Below are 24835 nucleotides of genomic sequence, written 5' to 3'. Positions count from 1 at the left end.
AACGATTAATATTCGCCTAACGAGTCAGTCGTACACTTCTCTGTTACCATGAAATTCACACAGTGCGGATGATCGTTCTCGATGGATAGAGAGTGGAACGTGCTAAACACAATTGAACGTAGTATACATAGTACATATGTACGTGTATATACGTACAGGCGCACAAATACATGTAGGAAGAGCAAGAGCGAGAGCGAGAGAGAGAGAGAGAGAGAGACATATACTGGGTGTCGGTTATCGGTTATAGACAGCGATACACTGGCGTCCTAGATACGCTGCAAAGCGCATATATTACGGCCAGCTTTACAAGAGATTGGACGCGGCGGCATTGAAACTTTATGCACGGTTCGGACAGGCCGATTGGATTTTCCGGCCTATCCAGACTACCCTGCCCGATAAATATAGGGACACAAGCAGCACCGTGTTTCCAATCGATTCGAATATTATTCGACACTGTTCCGGACTCTTTGGATATATATTAGCTTATTTATTTATTTATTGTACACCGATTAGGTTGGCTTATGTATATTGTAGCGCGAAAAGATTTTCATTTGTCACAGACGAACTTCTTTTTATTCAGTTAGCTCTTTGCGATGAGTAGACTTGTGAAAAGACAGCAATATTTTGTGCTATGACGAGTGTACTAATTTTTGTCAGACATTTTAGGTGCACACTCTTCAAAGTTTTCAAAGAGGTCTAATTGTAGTGGATTACTTGAGAAACTTACTTTTATTCAATTAGCTATTTGTGATGAGTAGACTTGTGAAGAAACAGCAATATTTTGTGCTATGACGAGTATACTAATTTTTGCAACACGTTTTAGGCGCACACTTTCCAAGGTTTTCAAAGAGGTCTAATTGTAGTGAATTACTTGAGAAACTTCTTTTTATTCAGTTAGCTATTTGTGATGAGTAGACTTGTGAAGAAACAGCAATATTTTGTGCTATGACGAGTGTACTAATTTTTGTCAGACATTTTAAGTTCACACTCTTCAAAGTTTTCAAAGAGATCTAATTGTAGTGGATTACTTGAGAAACTTACTTTTATTCAATTAGCTATTTGTGATGAGTAGACTTGTGAAGAAACAGCAATATTTTGTGCTATGACGAGTATACTAATTTTTGTCAAACATTTTAGGTGCACACTTTTCAAGGTTTTCAAAGAGGTCTAATTGTAGTGGATTACTTGAGAAACTTACTTTTATTCAATTAGCTATTTGTGATGAGTAGACTTGTGAAGAAACAGCAATATTTTGTGCTATGACGAGTATACTAATTTTTGCAATACGTTTTAGGCGCACACTTTCCAAGGTTTTCAAAGAGGTCTAATTGTAGTGGATTACTTGAGAAACTTACTTTTATTCAATTAGCTATTTGTGATGAGTAGACTTGTGAAGAAACAGCAATATTTTGTGCTATGACGAGTATACTAATTTTTGCCACATGTTTTAGATGCACACTTTTCAAGGTTTTCAAAGAGACCTAAGTATTTTTCATTTTTGTTGGTAGATTACTTTTTATGTCGAGAAATATTTAACGACTTGATAGTCGAGAGAACCTTGAATGAAAGAAAATTCTCTGTCTACCTGAATGTATTTTATTTTTTTATTTTTATTTATATTTGCTTTATCGTACGGCAAAGAGAATTTCGAAAAATTTGTTCATCTTCCCTGGCATCTTTGCTTCCCGCTCGATGTATTTCATTTTTATTCTGCTCAATGGAATTTCATTGTTATCCACACTACATAGCAACTTTTAGTTTCGATAGGTGGAAGCTGCATGAAAATTTAATTGATCAACTTTTTTTACTTCGATAGAAAATTAGAAATTACGTGTGCGTTCCACGGGCGGAAACAAGCGAAGTTATAACAGGTGGTCAATTTAAACTTTCAACTCATTAAAATTGTGTGCGACTTTAAAGCACGGAAATTTTCCACACACGCGCTAGTGAATTTGTTGCTCGAATCTCTTCCGATAGATGTTACGTATTTCATACGACATTATTCTGTCAAATTGCTAAATTGACTCGACATAGCCAGCTTTTCAACGTTTTAACTAGAAATTTTTCATCTCGTTTCGAAGGATATCGCACGATGATTTATTAAATAACAATATTACTGGCTCAATCAATTATAAGTTGTAGACTTTTGATTCTTCTTAGGCAAACCATTTTTATATTTATGCAAATTTGTAATTTTACGTCGTACAGGATAATTGGTTTATAAATTTTATTAAATAAAATACGTCACGCTATTAAAATTCTCAATGCAACTTTAACGGATCATGGTATATAAACATTAAAAAAACGTATGGAATATGTATATATACACAGAGTATTGGATTCAAGCGATTTAAAAACATTTAAATTAACTTATACACAGATAATCTGACATCGAGATCGTTAAATAAAATCAACCTATTTTCCAATAATATCGAGAGAAAAAAAAAACGATATTTTCAATCGTCGAAATAAAACAATTTTTCTTGCTTGCAAACGTTTACAGCGACGATAATTGTAAAACGCGATACGAAATTGCCACGCGACGTATCAAAATTCACCGCAATTTCCCATCACCCGTTTTCGTTCCATTTTCCTCAATAATCGAGACGAACGGGAAACTAGCATTTCAGCTTTTCATCGTAATATAAATAACAATAATTTCCACGTGGAATTGCCGCAGAAACCTTTCACGTTAATTTTATATTCGAAAGCGGTCTTCGTTGATACAATTTTCAACGTTTGTATACGACTTTGCCCGAGGAATCGGCAGGCGAATGAGAGACTCGATGAAAATGCAAATGCTTGGAGCATAGCGAATGTTAAAAAAGACCATTTCCAATGGTCTAAAGTAAAACAAAACTAAAAACGATTCTCTCTTTTCAGTTTCCATTATTTGATTTGATTATTCACTCGTCCGGATATAAAATTTCATCGCACGACTATAACCGAAACACTCTGCTTCCTTGGAATCGCGAAAATCGTTTCAGTGAATTATGAATCGTTTTATTCGATCTGAGTCGCGTTATCGATCGCAGTTGAAATGCTCAAACTCCGAAACAAGAATTTATCAAACTTGGAGCGTGACAACTGTGTGCAAAGAGATATCATTTATTTAAAAAAAAAAAGACACTATCGAGCAATTCCAGGGCAACTTGCTCTTCGTGTTGCTTGCTTATCGAGCCTCATAAAACGTGATATAATATTTACCATTCTTACGTCAGTCAAATACAGGTGATTCATGAATTTATGGTGCAGAAACATGACGATTCGTGTTTCATATTTATAGCTCTTGGCTCACTTTCGCACATCGAATCAACGATGTTACAGTCTCTGTACAACCGAGCATTTATTTCTTATCGTTTGTCAGTAGGAGAAGCGACAAATCGATGCAGAATTTTAATTTGATTAGATTTAAATTCGTCGTCGTGTTATTACGTTTCACCTGCCTTGCCTTGTGCCTTCGCACGCTCTTCTTCCAACTGAGTCGGCAGATTATTTTTACGATGCTCGTAAAAATATAATAATACGCGACAAGAAGCCTGTAAAACGAACGAAATAAAAGTAGAATCCTGTTAGAATGAGCGAGCTGAACGATTTTCTACAACCATGTTAATTTCAACGCCAACAGCCTGTCCACTTTAGCAACTCGAAGCCGAATAACGTGTTAATCGCAGTCAACGTGTTAATACGACAAAATAATATGCGTTGCACGATACACAGCGCAAACATGCATCTTCGTATCGGAGAAGTTTCCGGCAACTTCAGTGGCGCAATTTTTGTCAATACCACCAAATGACAAAACCCGCAGTCACTTAGTTGCCAAGCCAACAGGTTGTCCTTCCGTAAATGATCGCCCGTGACATGCTGTAAATTGTCGTTTAGCCTCAAATGTAATTTATATCGCGTGAGTTATAGTTAGTCAACTATACTCACCAGGTACACGCTGGGAAGGGAAAGGAAAAGGGCCAGGTAAATTGAAAAGAATCGAAGAAAACGACAAGGAAAGACAATGACGGTATAAAATACGAGAGAAGGCGGTTGATAAATTTCATCGATCGGATTCGGAACACACCTGGATGGTTCTCGAGGCGCGAGAATGGCAATTCCGCAGGCGTGGAATTCCTGCAGGAGGAAGGACGGTGTGTTTCCTGGCGCGGAGTCCGCTTCCGGCTGACGATTATTTATGTAAAAGGACGCTTGGCAGGCAGAAGGCGAGGCGACGCGAGAGAACGACAAATGGCAGGGGCGAAATAAAAATGGCGTGCAAGTTTCGTAGGACGACGCCAGGAATTCTCCGGAGTCGATCGATCCTCCGCGTCTCTTGCAACGCACGGACGCGTTTCCAGCCGCCGGCCGTTCTCCAGTCGATCGCAAGGAACAGCCAGAGCCATAAAGAGAGCATTTGCATGGCTGGAGGTGTTGCGGAAAAGGGCGGGAGACTTGGCCGGGCAGGCCAAGTTTTTAACCAGGCGATTCGATCGCTGCGCAGGATATTTCCAGTGTTTTTACAGCCGACGTCTGTGTGTAATTTCGTTGGCCTATGTAGGACGCAATCGTTTCCAGCTTATCGATCACGGGGAACGTCAAAATTCTTCTTTCTTATGGTTTCATGTGCGCGGAGTCTAATGGCGCGCTATAAAAGTTTCTAATCATTTCGTGTTCCATGAAACTCGAGAATCCAGTCCGAAGCTCTCTCGAAGCATAATTCATCAGCTAATAGTAATATTCGTAAATGGACGCGGATTTTTATGCAAATTTACGCTGTTGAGGATGTAATTGGAAACGTGGAAGCTTGGTAGAAAATTGTTTTGTTATTATTGGCAGTGTTGTACTTTGGATATTTTGTATATTTTCTACTTGGAAATTTTCTATAAATTCGTAAAATGTAGCTACGAGTTGTAGAGAAAAAGAGAAGCTTGTACATAGTGTTACGTTAATTTATATTAATTGCACCGGTCGTAATGAGTTTGGTAGAAAATCGTTTGACTTGGAATTTTATTATTTGTTATTATTGACAGCGTTGTACTTTGGATATTTCGTAAATTTTCTACTTGAAAATTTTCTACTTGAAAATTTTCTATAAATTCGTAAAATGTAGCTACGAGTTGTAGAGAAAAAGAGAAGCTTGTACATAGTGTTACGTTAATTTATATTAATTGCACCGGTCGTAATGAGCTTGGTAGAAAATCGTTTGACTTGGAATTTTATTATTTGTTATTATTGACAGCGTTGTACTTTGGATATTTCGTAAATTTTCTACCTGGAAATTTTCTATAAATTCATGAAATGTAGCTACGAGTTGTAGAGAAAAAGAGAAGCTTGTACATAGTGTTACGTTAATTTATATTAATTGCACCGGTGGTAATGAGCTTGGTAGAAAATCGTTTGACTTGGAATTGTATTATTTGTTATTATTGACAGCGTTGTACTTTGGATATTTCGTAAATTTTCTACCTGGAAATTTTCTATAAATTCGTAAAATGAAGCTACGAGTTGTAGAGAAAAAGAGAAGCTTGTACATAGTGTTACGTTAATTCATATTAATTGCACCGGTCGTAATGAGCTTGGTAGAAAATCGTTTGACTTGGAATTTTATTATTTGTTATTATTGACAGCGTTGTACTTTGGATATTTCGTATATTTTCTACTTGGAAATTTTCTATAAATTCATAAAATGTAGCTACGAGTTGTAGAGAAAAAGAGAAGCTTGTACATAGTGTTACGTTAATTTATATTAATTGCACCGGTCGTAATGAGCTTGGTAGAAAATCGTTTGACTTGGAATTTTATTATTTGTTATTATTGACAGCGTTGTACTTTGGATATTTCGTATATTTTCTACTTGGAAATTTTCTATAAATTCGTAAAATGTAGCTACGAGTTGTAGAGAAAAAGAGAAGCTTGTACATAGTGTTACGTTAATTTATATTAATTGCACTGATCGTAATGATCTCATAAGTTAGAAATAAAACTTATGTACATACATTGACAATCATGTACAATGAATAGCTAATGGAAAATAAAATAAATAAACAATATATATAGACTTCTGTTCTCTTTATAATCTCACAATTTTCTGTTAAACATTATAACCTGCAGTTTGTTCGAAATTTCTCAATTTCGTTCATTGTATGCAAATTTGTTGCTAATACAGGTAACTTGAGATTTCTACCTACAATTTTGTTAATGGTATCGACTCGATCTAAATTGTCCCAGTAATTTTGCAATTGTGACACACTTCGTACGTTTCTGCACGTTATGTGTGCGTTTTAATCGCAATTTAACAAAATAAGCGGTTGCGTTTGGAAAGAAATAAAACGTCAAACATAAGAGAACAATCGAAAACAATCTTCGTCTTTTTTAATAAGAAATTCATGGAACATGGCGTTATAGAAGAAAATTTATCAATTTTCCGATCAGACAGTCAAAGGATAAGATTCCTTCAGGAGAACAAAAATCAATCGTTGCTTTTCTTTCACCTCCTACCTCTACTTTTCTTTTCTCTTTCTCAACTTGCAAATATCCTCCCATATCCTTCTTTTTCTCCTTTGCACCGATTTCTCAGAATTGTTTGCGTGGCACTCGAAGCGATCTAAAAATTATTTTAAACGGACCAAGCAAGTGAAAGTCATACTTTTATGTATGAAGACTGAAAAGGAAACACCCAGCAGACCTCACAAAGGACACAACTTAACAAACACGAAGATGGTATCCTGCTGGGGGTAGCCACCCACACGATAATCAAACAGCTAAAAAATTCTACTAAATGTCCAAACTGGACAAATTGTGAATGTAAAGAATTAAATAAAAAAAAATAGCAATGGAACTATTGCAAGCTAAGAGTTTCTTAATTCCATTCATAAAACCTTATCTTTTCTTACTTTAAACTCGCGGTACGACTTCCTCGTGCTTCGGTTATCTGGATATAGCGCGTGTCATACGGGATTGCTCGTATATCTTAATCTTATCAAGAGAATTACGACAAACGTTGACAGGTATGTTACCGGCAACCTCGTTTTCAAGATATCAAAGGCGAATTTCTATCGTTCCAACGACGCCAGGATCGTAATGCTCGTATCGAAAGAGGAAACGATGATACAATGGATACAGGGGCGTAGGAATGCGATCGTAGATAAAAATTAGAAAAAGTACGTATCTTTGTAATTTCTCAACTTTATCGGTTTTCATATGGAAACTGTAAATAAATATTTTTCAAGAAATCAGCTAACTGAAATTAAATCTTCGCTAAGACGAAGATGTAAGGTTTAATAAATAAATGTGATTTAATACCGTGGAAATGACAGGTTAATGATTTCTATAGAATTATTTATCGTAATTTAATCTAATTTGTAATTAAAATAAACTGCAGTAGCAAAATTAAAAGGTAAAAGAGTCGTTTCGTTGGAATTTGATTCTTGTAACAGCCACGCGTACTCCGTGTGTACTCGTCAAAGCTCGCTTTTCCGCACACTTTTCAGGGTTCACGTTTTTCGAAATCGTGAAACAGGTCGTAGCAGCTGGTTAGGTTAAAAAAAGGATCGATAAATAATTCGTTGGTAAGGCAAGTCGTAATAAAAACTTTCCTCTTCCGTTCGATTACATTTCCATGAAACTCGCAGCCACATTTCTGATGGGAGTCGTCGCGTCGGTGCATCGACAAGCAGCTGAAACCCCGTGGCGAGATGCCCTGGAAAATCTTCAATTAGCATTCATAAGAGCGACCCGATTCCAAGGATCGCCGGCTGAATGCAAACGGCCTTGCATTTGGAATTTGCGATTTCATCCGGGGCCACCGCTTTGGGAAATTTGTAATTTAGCTGGCCGTGTGTTCCATCGTCGTGCACCTACCACTGGTCCGAGCGGGCAAATTCCGCCGGCTGAGCTACGACCTGAACGCCATGCTTTTTCCAAAGTTTCCAGTTTCAGTTGCAGCTGCAGTTGGCGAGAAAGACGCATAAGCAGCCGTTCTTACAACCCCTAAGGGAGATCCGATTTTGTCTCTTCGTTCCTCGTAGCTGATTTACAGGCTCGTCGTGCTGCCAGGTGAGCAGCACACGGTAGTCAGTTTTATTGAAAGCGACAGCGAAAAAGATACGAGTTGACGATACCAGTTCTCGAGTTGGCAGGTTCAGCAAGGTTTCTTTGCTTTTTGCAAGTTTATACAGAAGATTATGCTAATGATCAACTAATGTCTGGGTTAGCAATCTCGCCATGCTGTCTTTTTCGTACAGAAGTTTGAAAAATACATCTGAGGGAGTTTCAAGTGTAGCGAGAAAACAAGCAGCTTTTGGTGAATTTTTGTTGTATGAGATGTTCAAGGAATGTCAGTGAACAGTCTTGAAATAGGAACGTAATTCTTCTAATCCTCAGTTCCTCTTATCGTTTGATCTCCACAATGTAATGGTCATCTTTGACAGTGTTGAAAAATACATTTGAGGGAGTTTCCAGCGTAGCGAGAAAATAAGCAGCTGCCTTTTGTGAATTTCTGTTGTATGAGATGTTCAAGGAATGTCAGTGAACAGTCTTGAAATAGGAACGTAATTCTTCTAATCCTCAGTTCTTCCTATCGTTTGATCTCGACAATGTGATGGTCATCTTTGACAATGTTGAAAAATACATTTGAGGGAGTTTCCAGCGTAGCGAGAAAATAAGCAGCTGCCTTTTGTGAATTTCTGTCGTATGAGATGTTCAAGGAATGTCAGTGAATAGTCTTGAAATAGGAACGTAATTCTTCTAATCCTCAGTTCCTCTTATCGTTTGATCTCCACAACGTAATGGTCATCTTTGACAGTGTTGAAAAATACATTTGAGGGAGTTTCAAGTGTAGCGAGAAAATAAGCAGCTGCCTTTTGTGAATTTCTGTTGTATGAGATGTTCAAGGAATGTCAGTGAACAGTCTTGAAATAGGAACATAATTCTTCTAATCCTCAGTTCCTCTTATCGTTTGATCTCCACAACGTAATGATCATTTTTGACAATGTAACTATCGTTGGCAGACAGCTATAGTCACAGTATAGTCACAGTCATCAGAACGCAAACGTTGAGAGTTTCTCCTACGGTTAAATGGTTTACTTTTCTATCTTTGGTTTTACTACGCGAATTGGAATATTTTAAAACGTCGATTCGATTTACGGCAATTAATTAATTTTTTGAAAAGAAAAGCAACTTTCTATCTGGATCGATTGCAATCTACAGGCTGGAGAATTATGCTCAGAGATATTTCATTGAGAATTAATTCGAGTGCGATTGTCTAACGCACGGAGAATACTAAGATAACGAAAAGTGTTGGTTCAGTTACCTTCTCGCTGGCCTGTCGATAATTTACAAGCATCGAGCTTAATACCAGTCGAAGCTGTCAAACCGTAAATTATTATCGAAAATATCGGCCAGCCTGAGGCGTTTTCCTTCTACTTTCTTCGAGAAATTTTCCACGGCAGTTGGCTGTTTCCTGAGCCTTTGAATAATTAACGAAAATCGTCGACAGCAAGTTTCGCGAGAGGAATCGACGCGTCTTTGCACGCCGAGGAAACTGCAAATTAAAAATTTCTTCCGCGTAATTTCTCGAGCGCTCGATTCCACAGCTATCGAGATAAAACGTAAGCGTGGCGCGTTCCTTTCTAAACAGAAGCTTTCCAGTCTAAAAATATTCTCGAAAATCAACCTGTCGATGTTTGTTCAGCCGTCTTCAGGAATTTAACGAAGCAGCGTTTTAATAACTATTAGCAATTATTTATATGCAGCGATGTTATGTCTACGCTATAACAATGAATTTTTATCGCAATTGCAATGACTCGTATGCAGCAAGACTCTTGTTCATTCAGTGTCTTCCTGAAACCATTTTCTAAATTTTTAACAATTTTGCAGATTGAATGGATACACTGGCAAGTGAGAAGATTAATTGAGTTAGGAACAATTTTGAGACAAGCAAAATGAAAATGCGTATTTTCTATCCACCTGTTTCCATTAACAGCAATTTTAGAATTGCAGTGGCGCGAGCCTATTAACGCACAAGCGCCAGAAAGCTCAGTAATCGAAGCACTTGATCGATCAAAAATTTCTTTCAATCGTTCGACGAAATAGAATGGCTTCTTTCATATCAAAAGCAAAATATTGGGTTGGCAACTAAGTGGTTGCGGATCGTGTCGTTAGTTGGTAATGACAAAATCCGCAGTCACTTAGTTGCCAACCCAATATATTGGCTGCGTCTTAAAAAATCATTCTCATAGAAATTCCGGAAGACTTCAAACTATAATATTTATAAGAAACGTAGACGATATACGAAAGCGTAATTGCAGTGACGAATCGACAATTACTATCGTTATCTAACTATACTTTTTTATTTCTATAACGAAAGACGCGTAAATTTGTCCAATTTAGACGAGTTTTCCGAATAAATTTTCGGCTCATAGAATTGACTATTATTTAATCTATTTTTTAAATTAATTATTTATCTAATTATACTTCTTTATTTCTATAACGAAAGACGCGTAAATTTGTTCAATTTAGACGAGTTTTCCGAATGAGTTTTCGGCTAATAGAATTGACTATTATTTAATTTATTTTTCTAATTATACTTTTTTATTTCTATAAAGAAAGACGCGTAAATTTGTCCAATTTAGACGAGTTTTCCGAATGAATTTTCGGCTGATAGAATTGACTATCGGAAGAGAAACGTCCGTGGCGGATCCTCTGTTGCGCACTTCGTACCATTTTCATTAAGAAAAGCGTCGCAACCACGAAATGACACTTGTTTCCTCGTTTCTGCCACGCAATTTATCGACGAGAAACTTTCAGGTGGAATAGCCGAGCAATTTCGAAATTTCATACGTCTCGTTCCTTTCGATTTCTACTTCCACTTCGACTCGATTAATTGGAAAACTGAATAGAATTTCCTTTCCCATACGACGTGCTATTATTTTCTTGCAAATTATTTTCTACTCGTTTCTATACAATTGTCGCCTAATCCAAGACTTGAAAATTTCAAATCTCACTCTGAGAATTTTCTAATATTTTCATCTCTAACACCAACACCTCTTTTTCTCCGTTTCTTCGTCCACTCAAAACTTTTCCCGTGTTTCCTCCTAAACAATATCCGACAATATCCATACAACGTTTGTACAAGTCTCAAAATCCCAAGATCATTTTACGTAGGCGATTTTGCGCGTTTAATTTGCAACTGTCGCGTAGCGCAAATTTCAACGTACCGACGAAGAATCGCGGATAATCAGCCAGCCGATTTATCGCATACTCTCGCGTCGTATCGTATTTTCACGCGAATTATGACGCGAGTATAAGCGGCGCGAGGCTCGTACCGGAAAATTCATGGAAATAGATGGTTAATTTTATTTTAAAAAGCCTCCTTTACTCGAGAGAGAATCGCCGTTCAACGTAATAAACAAAGTAAGATAAAACGGAAGACGCCGGAGGAGGAAGTGGCTCGTACATTGAAGTATATTCGAGTAACGAATAATTAATAGAAAATGAAATAAAATAAGGACAGACAGTGCAAGCCAGGATATACGCGTCTCATTTTTCTCGGTCTTAATAAAATTCTTTCCGCTCTGCTTTCTTTCATTTTCTTATTCCACTCGGCGAGATTTACTTTCCACTTTTTATTCTCTGCCCGGTTTCCTTTAGCACGCCGCCCTCGTCGTATTTCCTGCGCAGCCAACGCATTGTCCTTCCATCACCTCGGGCTTCAACGTGGAATTCCTGCTGGAATTGCTTGCGCTCGCCTCGGCTGTTGCTTCGATATTTATGCTAAATAGGGATTTCCTATCTAAATACGATATTGTAGCGCGGGCCAGTGTCGCAGAGGAAACAACGCGCCGTACAATGGCCGTGTTCTTCGGCTGCTGCATTTTCGCATTAAAAGCACAACTAGATTACTGCCACTACTTCTTATGCAATTTTATTAGTCGTCTCGTATGGTCTCCCGATTTTTACCCAGGAACAGTATACATGCTGCGTGTTTTTGTGCAGTGGTTTTCGATGGCAAGGAAGAGGCTGCTCAGCGGGAAACTATGAAAACTTCCTGTTTCATTTTGTTGAATTTTATTTGATGGAAACGCTTCGAATATTTGCGGCGATTTCTCGCTGTAAAACAGACACCACCGAACATCCTACTGAACGTGGCACGCACATACCGCAAACAAGGCAAGTGAAATACTAAGGACTCCACATGGAAACAGCAAACTAAATCAATAATAGTTTGTTCGTTTCAGAAAAATCAATTCAAGTACCTTGAACGTGTTCGTTTGAACGTTAAAGTGAGTTAGTACGAACACGTCTTTTCTTGTGATCTGACTCAGTGAATATTACCATCTTCTACCGTGTGTAGCATAATTTTCGTTAAGATAGAATTTGAAAGTGGATAAGTTTCTGTATTGTCGTTCGTAGAAAATACTTTGACAAATTGCACAGTGTTTTTATTTTTCTTTTTTTTTGTAAATTTTGCTCGTGACAGCTGGAAGAATATTTGGAGAAATTTTTGGGGACAAACGCGACTCGTTTCAACAAATTCTGTTTCTGACAGAGCAATAACAGTTTTACAAATTTCACCGTGTCACCGGAGAAAACGTACTTCCTACTTCCGCGAAACAGAGTAATATCGCGGGTAATTCTATCACGCGGAAACTCGCGAATATCTTTCAGAAATATTCCGGCCGTTGCAAATTTCTTTCGCCGGACAACATTTTGTACGTTGGATCGCGTCGCACGTTAAAATCCACGTCAAATGTTACGTGAAACGTAAAAGTACTTTACCGCAAACGAAGCTTGGCAACTGCAGCCTCGAGCGAACAGGCGAAATCTTTCAGCTACACAGCTTCCCCACTTATCGAAATTTCCCAGTAAATGAGGTCTAACGAAGGAAAATTCCACGTACAAAAGCTTCGTACGAATTACCTTTACGTTTTCGCTAAATATTGCTATTTCAAGCTTCCTCTTGCAACTTATTTTATTCGACGTACGTCAATGCGAAAGTTAGAGCGAAAGTTATGCGGTCGAAACGCTAGTTGTCTTAATTATAATACGTTATTGTGATTAGTTCGCGTTAAATAACCATCGTTACCTGTTTAACCAACATCTATTTAATCCATTTATTGCAAATGTAAATTGTAGTAAAGATCCTACAGTAACAATTGGAAGAAAGAAGATAATATCGAGCGATTGATGAAAGTTGGTCTCGTAGAGGGCTGGCTATTAGAAATTCCAGTTACAATGTGGCAAATAATTGGAGTTAAAGTAAGTTTTATTTCGACTTGTACAGGTTTCCGCGGAAGGTTTACGAAGAAGATCGTAGTTTCACAGAGTCCGAGTGTACCTGGTACGTTAAACTGCTTAGTCGTCGAGCGATATCGCAGCGTGATAATTATCAATTAAACTCTAGAATTTTAATAAACTTGGCAAGTTTCCTGGAAAATCGATATGATTTATAATAAAAAGTACAAAGATCTAATTATCGTTATCAAAGATTTCTATTCGCTGTGAATTACGAACTGGCAGTATCCTGGTAACAAAACTTTCCTGCTGCAGTGTTTTAACAGCGTACGATAGGTTTTCGTTCGAAGGAATTGGCGACGCAAAGTTGCGCCATATCCGGGAAAAAGTTGCGACATTGATCGTACGTATAAATCTTGTTCGACGAAAATTCATTGAGATTCGACGTTTTGGCAAAATATTTGCCGGCGATATGAGGCAAAACGGGCAAACGTTAAAACGAACTGGAACGTTCGAATCGTCGGAAAGCGGAAAAACCTGCGTTTCAAGTTGCGAGCGGAACGAGGACGCGCACGTTGGTTGCAGTTTCGCAACTGTCGTTACAAAGCGTATCGATGCAAATGAAACGACACGACGTTAGAAACGTGGAGCGTAGGGTAAGGAGCGTAGCAGGGCAGAGTAAATTGTGTGCCTGTGCCAGATGTAAAACGGTTGATTGCCTTGCAAACGTTGCGTTCCCGACGACGATTCTACACAGAGCAGGTAAATGGTAACAGTGTAGGAGAGTTGTAGCCGAGTGCCTATCGCTGCCAATGAGAGACAATCGGATTTAGGTTCGGGGCGATAAAGAACGCGCGATAGATTGGAACGCAGTGCTAACTGTTACGAGCTAGTTAGTCCGCGGTGTTAGGACGCGTTTGACGATCGTAAAAGTATCGATACGCTTTGTCGTTTGTTCGTAAAAAGGGAAATTGCTTCCTTAATCGATGCGACAACTTTCGTTGTTTGTACCGTTGTTTCGTACGCTGCCTTTAATCCTTTTATCGCGACATGTTTCAAGTTGTTCCTACGGTTGTTTCATTCCAGCTATTCCAAGTTACCGATGTACAGGGTGTACATAAAACGAGACGATTTTTACCATCGTTTTTCGACTAGTTTTTTGGAACTCGAATATTTATACATTTTTATATTTAACACTGTTACGATAATTAAATATTACGGGACTCGTTAAGGGAAGAAAATTCTTGTCACAAGACAGGAGAAATATTTACAAAATTATTACAATTGAATTATTTACAAATTTTCAACCGTTTCTGTCGAATCGAAAAATATAGAGAAATTTTATGGGTCTTTAAGCTATTTAAGTTTCAGCTTGCTATTTGAGAAAAGATTTATGCACCGATACAATAATTGTTTATAAATAGTTCAATTCTGTGATGATAATTCTAGACACAGCAATGTACTAATGACACGTGTTAGAAGATCAAAGTCATTATCGATGATCGATAATCGTCTTTCCTTTAATCGCTCAAAAATTACTGCATAGAAATAATTTGTTGTTTATACAGGGTGGTTGGTAACTGGTGGTACAAGCGGAAAGGGGGTGATTCTAGGCGAAAAAAGAAGTCGAAAATATAGAATAAAAATTTTTCGTTTGAGGCTTTGTTTTCGAGAAAATCGACTTTGAATTTTCGTTCGGTACGCGTGCACTTTATCACGTCTCGTTATAACGGATCTCACTGTAGACTGTTGTCTCAATGGAAAAATTAAAAGAAAAAAATTAAAAAAATAACGTCAATCGAGACAACAATCTACAGTGAGATCCGTTATAACGAGACGCGATAAAGTGCAGGCGTACCGAGCGAAAATTCAAAGTCGATTTTCTCGAAAACAGAGCCTCAAACGAAAAATTTTTATTCTATATTTTCGACTTCTTTTTTCGCCTAGAATCACCCCCTTTCCGCTTGTACCACCAGTTACCAACCACCCTGTATATAAATTTCTTTCCTATCGTTGCAAGGTTTCTATTGGAAGCCGAACGCCATAGCGAAAGAGGAAAAATTGAGAATATTCTTTGAGCGATTGCTTGAACGACGAACGATAGTGACTGAGATACTTTTGATATCACAGTTCGTTGTAGGCGAAGAGATCTATCGTTTTCGAAAGAGCTTGTCTTCGGGGTTCAAGCTTTCGCGAAATCCAAACGACCGAAAATACGATGTTCCCCTGAAAACGCGACCACTCGTTTGAAAACGACGCAGAAAGAAAAAGAGCATTGGCGGCCGGCGAAAAAAGAGGCAAAATGTTGGAAATGAATATTACATAAACCTGCGATCCAATTTTCTGCTCTCAACGGAAGCTTACGTCACCGCGAGGCATCCAATAAAAAATGAACGACGCTCGGTTGAAAACGAAAAACCTGGCCAAAAGCTATCTGCGCGTAACTCGCCATTGACGTTCCAACAAAAGCAAAAATATCATCGTGACTTTTTAACGCGATTACAGCTCGCAGGTACGCCGAAGGCGTCTCGCTTCCAACAACTTTCCAAAATATCTCGCTCGCCGGCCAAATTACGCGTCTCACACGGCGCACAGTTACGAAATGGTTGATCGCAGTTCAAACGTAATTGTCAGCATTGACAAACTACGTGGTAGAACGTGTCACGTTGTTTGTACGATTCTCCCTTCCATTTCCCACTACGATTTTTTTTTCTTAATTTTTGACACACCTTGGGAAAATATTATTTACGATCTTCCTCACCTGCGCGATATATTTTTCAAATATCGTTGCGTCTGTATGACAACGTGTTATGCAAATCTCAAACTGCTACACAGCGTTGTCTCTACCGATTGGAAAAACGTCTGCTCTTTAGAAACGAAAATTGACAAAACCAATTCGGTTTCAAAAGTAATTTGAAAATTCACGAATTGAGTTACGACTTTCCAATCGATCTTCGCGAACGTAGCTATTGTACAGTTTATTTTCAGCGTTTCGACGCTAAGGGAATTCGACTAAAGAAATTAGCGTGTCCACGAATGCAGTTAGAACGTTATCGACTGAGCAAAGAAACCTTGTCTTTGACATTCTACAAAAATCGTTGCTCTAGTTGCGACGATAAGAAGAATAAAAAGTCAGTGGCTCTTCTGGCGGCTGGAAAATCGCGTCTGCAGTTGGCTTTCCAAAAAATATCGATTTACAACGTACTGACTGATAGACGTGCGCGTACGAAAAAGCGATAAAACCGATCCGGATAGAAATATTTTCTCTATTCGAGCTGGCTCGTTGCAGACGACCGAGTTCGAATTTGAACACGGCAACCCCTTTTTGTATTTGTTCCTTGAAAAGCGCCAACGAGATCACCCATGTGTGACTAAATACCTCGCACGAAAATCCAGAAAGGGATTGGTATAATAGCGCGATGAACAAGGATGATCTGAATTCACAGCGTTCTCGTTACTCTCGTTGTGGTCTATGCAGGTGGCTTAGTCGGATATTCGTCGAGTTTCCAAGATGATTCGGTCTGGCGCATAGGCTTTCAATTTTCTACCTGTCTGTATTTTTTTTTTTTTTTTTTTTTTTTTTGATAAGAGCCATTTTGAATTCAGATATCTCACTTCGTTCGTGCGTGAGGTGGTTTGAACGCTGTATTGAACTATCGTGGTCCTGATTTCTATCTACAGTGAATTGCGATAATATTGCGACTGTGCGATACGCGCGTTTGCTTGAAATCGTGTTGACGAATCGATGTATCGAACGTTAATGAAGTGTCGTCAATCGTACGGAAATATCACGCAGAAGATGATAGGATAGAGAAGTTTGCGCAACTGAGGCGAAGACAGGCATCTTGCAAAGTATCACGCTTTTCAGACTCTTGTTCAGTCAGTGTCTTCCTGAAACCTGTTTCTAAATTTTTAACAATTTTGCAGATTGAAAGGATACACTGGCAAGTGAGAAGATTAATTGAGTTAGGAACAATTTTGAGACAAGCAAAATGAAAATGCGTATTTTCTATCCACCTGTTTCCATTAACAGCAATTTTAGAATTGCAGTGGCGCGAGCCTATTAACGCACAAGCGCCAGAAAGCTCAATAATCGAAGAACTTGATCGATCAAAAATTTCTTTCAATCGTTCGACGAAATAGAATGGCTACTTTCATATCAAAAGTAAAATATTGGGTCGGCAACTAAGTGGTTGCGGATCGTGTCGTTAGTTGGTAATGACAAAATCCGCAGTCACTTAGTTGCCAACCCAATATATTGGCTGCGTCTTAAAAAATCATTCTCATAGAAATTCCGGAAGACTTCAAACTATAATATTTATAAGAAACGTAGACGATATACGAAAGCGTAATTGCAGTGACGAATCGACAATTACTATCGTTATCTAACTATACTTCTTTATTTCTATAACGAAGGACGCGTAAATTTGTCCAATTTAGACGAGTTTTCCGAATGAATTGTCGGCTCATAGAATTGACTATTATTTAATCTATTTTTTAAATTAATTATTTATCTAATTATACTTCTTTATTTCTATAACGAAAGACGCGTAAATTTGTCCAATTTAGACGAGTTTTCCGAATAAATTTTCGGCTCATAGAATTGACTATTATTTAATTTATTTTTCTAATTATACTTTTTTATTTCTACAACGGAAGACGCGTAAATTTGTCCAATTTAGACGAGTTTTCCGAATGAATTTTCGGCTCATAGAATTGACTATTATTTAATTTATTTTTCTAATTATACTTTTTTATTTCTACAGCGGAAGACACGTAAATTTGTCCAATTTAGACGAGTTTTCCGAATGAATTTTCGGCTCATAGAATTGACTATTATTTAATCTATTTTTCTAATTAATTATTTATCTAACTATACTTCTTTATTTCTATAACGAAAGACGCGTAAATTTGCTTAATTTAGACGAGTTTCCCGAATGAATTTTCGGCCGATAAAATTGACTATTTAATTTATTTTTCTAATTATACCTTTTTATTTCTACTACGAAAGACGCGTAAATTTGTCCAGTTTAGACGAGTTTTCCGAATGAATTTTCGGCTGATAGAATTGACTATTATTTAATTTATTTTTTAAATTAATTATTTATCTAACTATACTTCTTTATTTCTATAACCAAAGACGCGTAAATTTGCCTAATTTAGACGAGTTTCCCGAATGAATTTTCGGCTGATGGAACTGACTATTATTCAATCTATTTTTCTAATTAATTATTTATCTAATTATACTTTTTTATTTCTATATCGAAAGCCGAATCGATGTATCGAACGTTAATGCAGTGTCGTTATCAATCGTACGGAAATGTCACGCAGAAGATGATAAGGTAGAAAAGTTTGCGTAACTGAGGCGGAGACAGGGATCCTGCAAAGTATCACGCTTTGTCCGACTTATCGCACTTTCTATCCCTTGAATACAGGAAATTCTTGCCTGTCCAGAGCCACTGGTAATTAAGTCGTGTCTCGACCGATTCTACCAGCGACAAGATGAATTCCTTGCATACTAAGATCAATTAATTCCTTGGCAGTTAATAATCTCGTACTTTGATATTAAAAAGTGCCAATTTGTACGAAGTAGAGCAATCGGTTTTGAGTGAACCCCGAGCAACTGAATTGATTTAACCCTTGACCTACGATTTACGTTCGAGAATTTTGGGCCGATTTACGTTTGGTCCGATCATCGTACTATGTGCTATGCCCGTAGGTTATGGGGTCAACGTAAGACTATGTCGAACGATGGTTTGTACGAAATGGAAAAATAGTATTTCGCGAGAAGAGTTGTTCATCGACTTACCTCTGACAGCGGGCTCGTCGTCGATCTGAAATTTCAAGGAAGCTGCCCTCCTGGAGAACCTGAGCGTGTGCCACATATCGTCGTTCAGACCTTGTCCGGCGACCAGTGTCTGAAAATAAAGGGAAATATATGACATTAGTGACAAAGGAAATACACGTTTAACAGGTTTTTCTTGCTGCTTGCGACAGAGATTTGTTATTATTTTTGAACAAAGCGAGAAGCCAGGCTGGAGCTTTTAATTAAAATTGCTGTGTGCGAGCGCTTGTTGAACCTTATAACTCGTTACGTAATTAAAACATTTTTCAAATTTTTCATTCTCGCATTATATTCGTCAAAGTATTTCTCCTACTTATATTTTTTAATGCTGTTCGCATCTATAGAAGCCCATCACACGAATCGAATAACTTAATATTAAATAATAAAAGTTAAATAAATTGCATTCAAAGTTATAATACGAGTCAACGTTACGATTCAACAGCTACTCGACTAATTTTACTAATTTTATAATTACTCGAGATTGGATAAAAAATAGCGATATTATCGTTCGCGGTGAATCACCACGGAAGGATAATTGCAAAGCTAAATTTGTCTCGAACTTCGATCAAGCGGGTTTAATTAAATTAGGATTCCTATGAACCGTTTCGGCCAGAAACCACGTTCTACAATCAAAATCTCGCTCTCATAGTATTCAGAATTATAAGCTGGCCGCAAGCTTGCAACCTGCGTTCCATTCTTCGGCTTACGGGTCGCCTTCAAACGAAATTGATTGCGTGCTGCAGGATGAGACAGCTCGAACGCCGAGGAAATTCGCGCGATGAAAATATCTCTGGCGGAAACGTGCCGATTATTGAATTACACCGTGCGGATGCAATAATGGACACTTGAGCGTGAGCAATTAGCACGGTGCGATCGCCGGCCATTAAGAAAATATAACGAGGCTATTTTTCAAGGATTGTTCATTAAGCCCTTAACTCTTTCGTCAGCTTAATGCTTTTCCTTGAACCGTTGCATCGCTCCCACGGCGCTCAGAAGCTTCTCGTTTTCTAGTTTTCCACGCGGCGTGGCGATATGTTCGTTACGTAACAGTTGATTTCTAATTACAGCTAATTAGCAAGGAACTGTACTAAGCCGATCGATTTCAAACAATTTCATCGATTGCGAAATGATAAATTGAGGAGCAGAATTTATTTATTTCGTCGAAGGGAAAGATACTAGGTTGTCCGAAAAGTGCGTTTCCTTCGCAGACACGTCTTTTACGACAACGCGTCTTTGCACAAACATGAGAACTAATCTGTCGAACGTTGTGATCCTAATTCGTGATTTGATAAAATAATATAAAATGTTGTGCATCCGTTGTTTCTTTATAAAACGAAAGAAACTTTCCGGACGACCTAGTAGAAAGCCGCGAAAACGTCCACGTGGCTTTTTCACTCGCCTGAGATACGTTGAGAAACGACGAGAAGCGAGTGAGATGGTGTCAAACAGACCCAACCATCTCGTTACAAATAATATCTTTATATCTTTGTCGATAGAAGGCATCGATTTATGTAGCGACAGGGTAGTTTCTCAATTGGTAGATGCATTTTCTGCCATATCCGGTTGTTACGGTTCGAACTGGTTTGGCAGAATGGCACGAACACTGCGTAGGAAAATGGTCATCGGCCATCTGACGAGGCGAGCTCAATTTTTGCTCTACTTTCCAAGGAATCGAGAGCCCCGAGGCCTGCAAATGGAAAACCTGAAATTCTACTCTGTCGAACGGAGTTCGCCATCAAGTTTCCCATTACAATTACAATTCTCGAATATACTGCAGCGAATGAACGTGTTCTGATTGCAATAAAAAATTATTTTATCGCAGAATTACCGCGGTGGATCGACATACGAATCGGTACGACATTACAAAAGATCCTGTGACGTATAAATCGATCGTTCGAAATTTTCGAGGACTCAGCCGGAGCTCTGTGTATTCTCATAATTTTGCACGACAAAGGAAAACGTCGTGTTACTTTGAGATACGGAAAGAAGCGAAGTACTCGTCGATGGAGCGACAGCGCGTGGAAATATCGCTGAGTCGATTGGCCGAAACGTGGAGTATCGTTTGGGAGTTTGCACGCACGACCGACGTATGAGACAGTTTGAAATAATTTTCGCCCGACGACGAACGAGTCCGTCTGGGATTTATGGCAGCGGAAAGCAACGCGATCAATCGGACGTGTGTTCGTCTCGGTCGGTCGCACTCTATGACGGAATTTCGAATTCCACTTGTGTCATAGGTGGCATTTTTCTATCGGCCGTGTGGTAGCCCGCGACAACCTACAAAGCACGCAATCGTCTTACCTTTTACCTTCGCGCGTTCATCAATTAATAAACAAGAAATGACAATTAATAAATAAGAAACTGTAATTATTCATTTTATATTCGGTAGAAAATTGTCCATTTTCACGAGTTATGGGGGCTGTGCTTTAGATCACATTGTTATATTATTATTAGTATTATCGTTTTGTTTTATTAAATGCCAAAAACACGACAAGTTCCACCGCTTTTTCATCTTTGCACTCGTTCCATTTCATGGTTTTCCGGATAAATGGTAACAACTTCTCTTATTCCCAGGGATTATCGCTCTTAAATAACGTGCTGCGAGAATGTTTCATTCGCAAGGAGCTGGGAAGACGGTCATCCGTTTAAGGCGCACAGTAAACAAAATCTTGCGATTCGACGAGAACGTAACGCGACAAAAATGGAATTTTCTTGAAGAAACGGACAAGAGGATTCTGAAGGGAGGGCGGCGTGGCGATTACGGCAAATCCACAGCTTTGGCTGCGTGTGTATTTTCGTTACGCCAGAGGATAGGTGAAATGTATGCACGGCCCCGTTGTTCAGAGCTCGCTCAACGATCCTCGATACGCGTACAGTTAACCATAGCGGTGAGTAGCATCGATAAACTAACAACACGGAGCCTCTCTCGTTTGGTTAAACCACCATAAATCCGGCCAACTCGTCACTATCTGCTAACTGGTTTGGTCTACGCTGCCAGCCGCGATATTCATCTATCACGTGGCATCTGACACACGTTTGTCATCTGACGTCACCTTTGCACCGCCAGCTATCGTTCGTGCTCGCCTCTGTGAAATTTCACTGTTATTTTCAATCGCTGCGGCTGGCGACCTTCCGATCGACGACAGTCACGCTCGTCCCTGATCAAATTCATTATCATCTCTAGACGAGATTAGTATATTCTCTTCTGAGATACATAGTTTGTCGATTTTAGTCCAACAGAATTAAAGGTGATGTATTTACATATGAAACAAGGAGAGATATATTTTGTTGGGAATTTTGCATTTTAATAAATAATGGTATAGGAACACTAAATTTACATTTAGAATTCATATTAGAATAGTTATACATTTATTTGATAAGCGATTGCAAAGATATTCATCGATACATAGCTGCACACGCATGATTGTTAATTGAACAGTTTCTATTCATTTGATTTTCGAGACACACATACTTCCACACACTGATATTCACATACAAGTATCACTACTAAGCAGCTAACACAGTCTAGCACATAAAATTGTACATATCTCGATATATTTATCATAATTATTAGGTCGTTTTATTAAGCTCAGTTCTGTTAGGTTTTAGCATTCTCGAGGAGGATTCTGGTTTTTAACGATGAACGCGATAGCAGATGTAGGTTAATGACAGATATTAAAAAATATAACACGTTATAATAGCATGCCGTGTCGCAATTTAAGAACACGAAGTGTTAACTCACGAAGAGAAGAAGAGTGGTTTGTCGTAATTTCGTAATTACATCAGTTTCTTTATATTTCACAAAATCGCCAGGTCTAAACGAAAGAAACAACCACGATGAAATATTAAATGAGTGTTTAGAATGCTCCTTCATAGCCACGCTCTTCGGAGGTAGAATTCCACGATGTAGGTTGATCGAATTATGCAGCACCCTGACCTTGATAACATATTCCGAGCTCCTCCTCGTTCTCATTATCTAATTGTTCTACTCTCATCAGAGTTGCTATTAAAAAACTCTACAAACTGTCCAGCAGTTTGTCTACATGAGAGAGGAATCCTAACATGGCTCAAATGCTTCTAAGTCGAAGTGACAACTTAGGGAAAATCGAAAACTAAGACCGACAGAAATCATGCAACACTTTGACCTTGATAACATACTCCGAGCTCATAAAAATCCACGAACTTCTCCTCGTTCTAAACACCTAATTGTTCTACTCTCATCAAAGTTGCCATGAACAACAAACAAAGTTGCTGGAATTCTGACTTGGCTTGAACACTTCGAAGGGGAAGTGACAACAAAGTGGAAAATAAGACAGACAGAAATTGTGCAGTACCCTGACCTTGATAACATACTCCGAGCTCATAAAAATCCACAAGCTCCTCCTCGTTCTAAACATTTCATTGTTCTACTCTCATCAAAGTTGCTATTAACAACAAACAAAGTTGCTGGAATTCTGACTTGGCTTGAACACTTCGAAGGGGAAGTGACAACAAAGTGGAAAATAAGACAGACAGAAATTGTGCAGTACCCTGACCTTGATAACATACTTCGAGTTCATAAAAATCCACAAGCTCCTCCTCGTTCTAAACATTTCATTGTTCTACTCTCATCAAAGTTGCTATTAACAACAAACAAAGTTGCTGGAATTCTGACTTGACTTGAACACTTCGAAGGCTAAGTGACAACAAAGTGGAAAATAAGACAGACAGAAATTGTGCAGTACCCTGACCTTGATAACATACTCCGAGCTCATGAAAATTCCTCGAGCTCCTGCTCGTTCTACTCTCAACAAAGTTGCTATTAAAAAACTCTACAAACTGTCCAGCAGTTTGTCCACACGAGATAGGAATCTTAACTTTGCTCGAACGCTTCTAAGTCGAAGTGCCAACTTAGGGAAAGTCGAAAACTAAGACCGACAGAAATCATGCAGCACTCTGACCTTGATAACATACTCCGACCTCATAAAAATCTACCGGCTGTTCCTTATTGCAAATATCTAATTATCTCGCTGAGGAGAAATTCCGCGAATTGCTGCAATTTGTCCTCGCAAGATCAGAATCTTCGCTTGGCTGGGGGAAGAAGAAGGCGCAACTTGGCGGCGGCAGCGACGATTGGAATAACAAAAGCTTTGAAATCTGACGTCGTCAGCCAAACTGGCTGAGAAGGTTCACGGAGGTGACGTGAAAAAGCACTCTTACCAGCGAGAGCCAAGTGAAATTACATAGAAAGTCTATCAGTAGACGGATATTACGGTCCTCCCCGGGGCAACTTTATCGCCGACTCACGCTCCGATAATCGCGCGTCTCTGCCGCTACCTACGAATCAATCCGGCAATTAAGGGACGTTTTGTCGCGGTGCTCGAGCTCGATCCAGCTTTATCGAATTCATCGGCTCCGCTTGGCTCGGCGCAGGAAATCGCAGCTGCATAAAGCGTTCAATCATGCCACGCCACGCGATAGGGTTTATCGATCGTCAGACGGCCTGCGTCTTTTTACCTGTTGTTTTATCGCAAGGCTGGTGGTGCTGATTGGCTGGTAGGATCGGCGGATTATTAAAAATATCGTTGAAAATTCGACGCAGTTGTTGCTCCATAAACAATTTCGCTGGGTCAGGGTTAGGCAAGGGACAGATTTCTTTAAAAATAGGTTCGTATCGCGTGGCTTCGTACCTTTTTCCGCTGGCTTTCGTTCGCTGATTATAGTTTCGACGCCTGTTAAACGGACACGCGTATTGGAAAATGGGAAATTCGTGTTGCCAATGAATCGTTG

General features: G+C 38.7%; 1 protein-coding gene across 11 annotated transcripts in view; it reads right to left on the bottom strand.

The window, feature by feature from the left end:
• Nucleotides 1–24835, bottom strand: part of Nrx-1 (neurexin 1) — a 629819-nt gene that overhangs the window by 108364 nt on the left and 496620 nt on the right. For all 11 annotated transcript variants that reach the window (XM_069131031.1, XM_069131033.1, XM_069131034.1 and 8 more), the window contains one exon: nt 19031–19139. In XM_069131031.1, the coding sequence (XP_068987132.1) occupies nt 19031–19139 (109 nt within the window). The remainder of the gene's footprint in view (nt 1–19030; nt 19140–24835) is intronic.

Source organism: Bombus flavifrons, chromosome 17 (assembly GCF_040668555.2).
Source record: "Bombus flavifrons isolate JBK064 chromosome 17, iyBomFlav1_principal, whole genome shotgun sequence".
In the NCBI taxonomy this organism is placed as follows: Eukaryota; Metazoa; Arthropoda; class Insecta; order Hymenoptera; family Apidae; genus Bombus; species Bombus flavifrons.
This window is presented reverse-complemented; position numbering and strand designations above follow the sequence as displayed.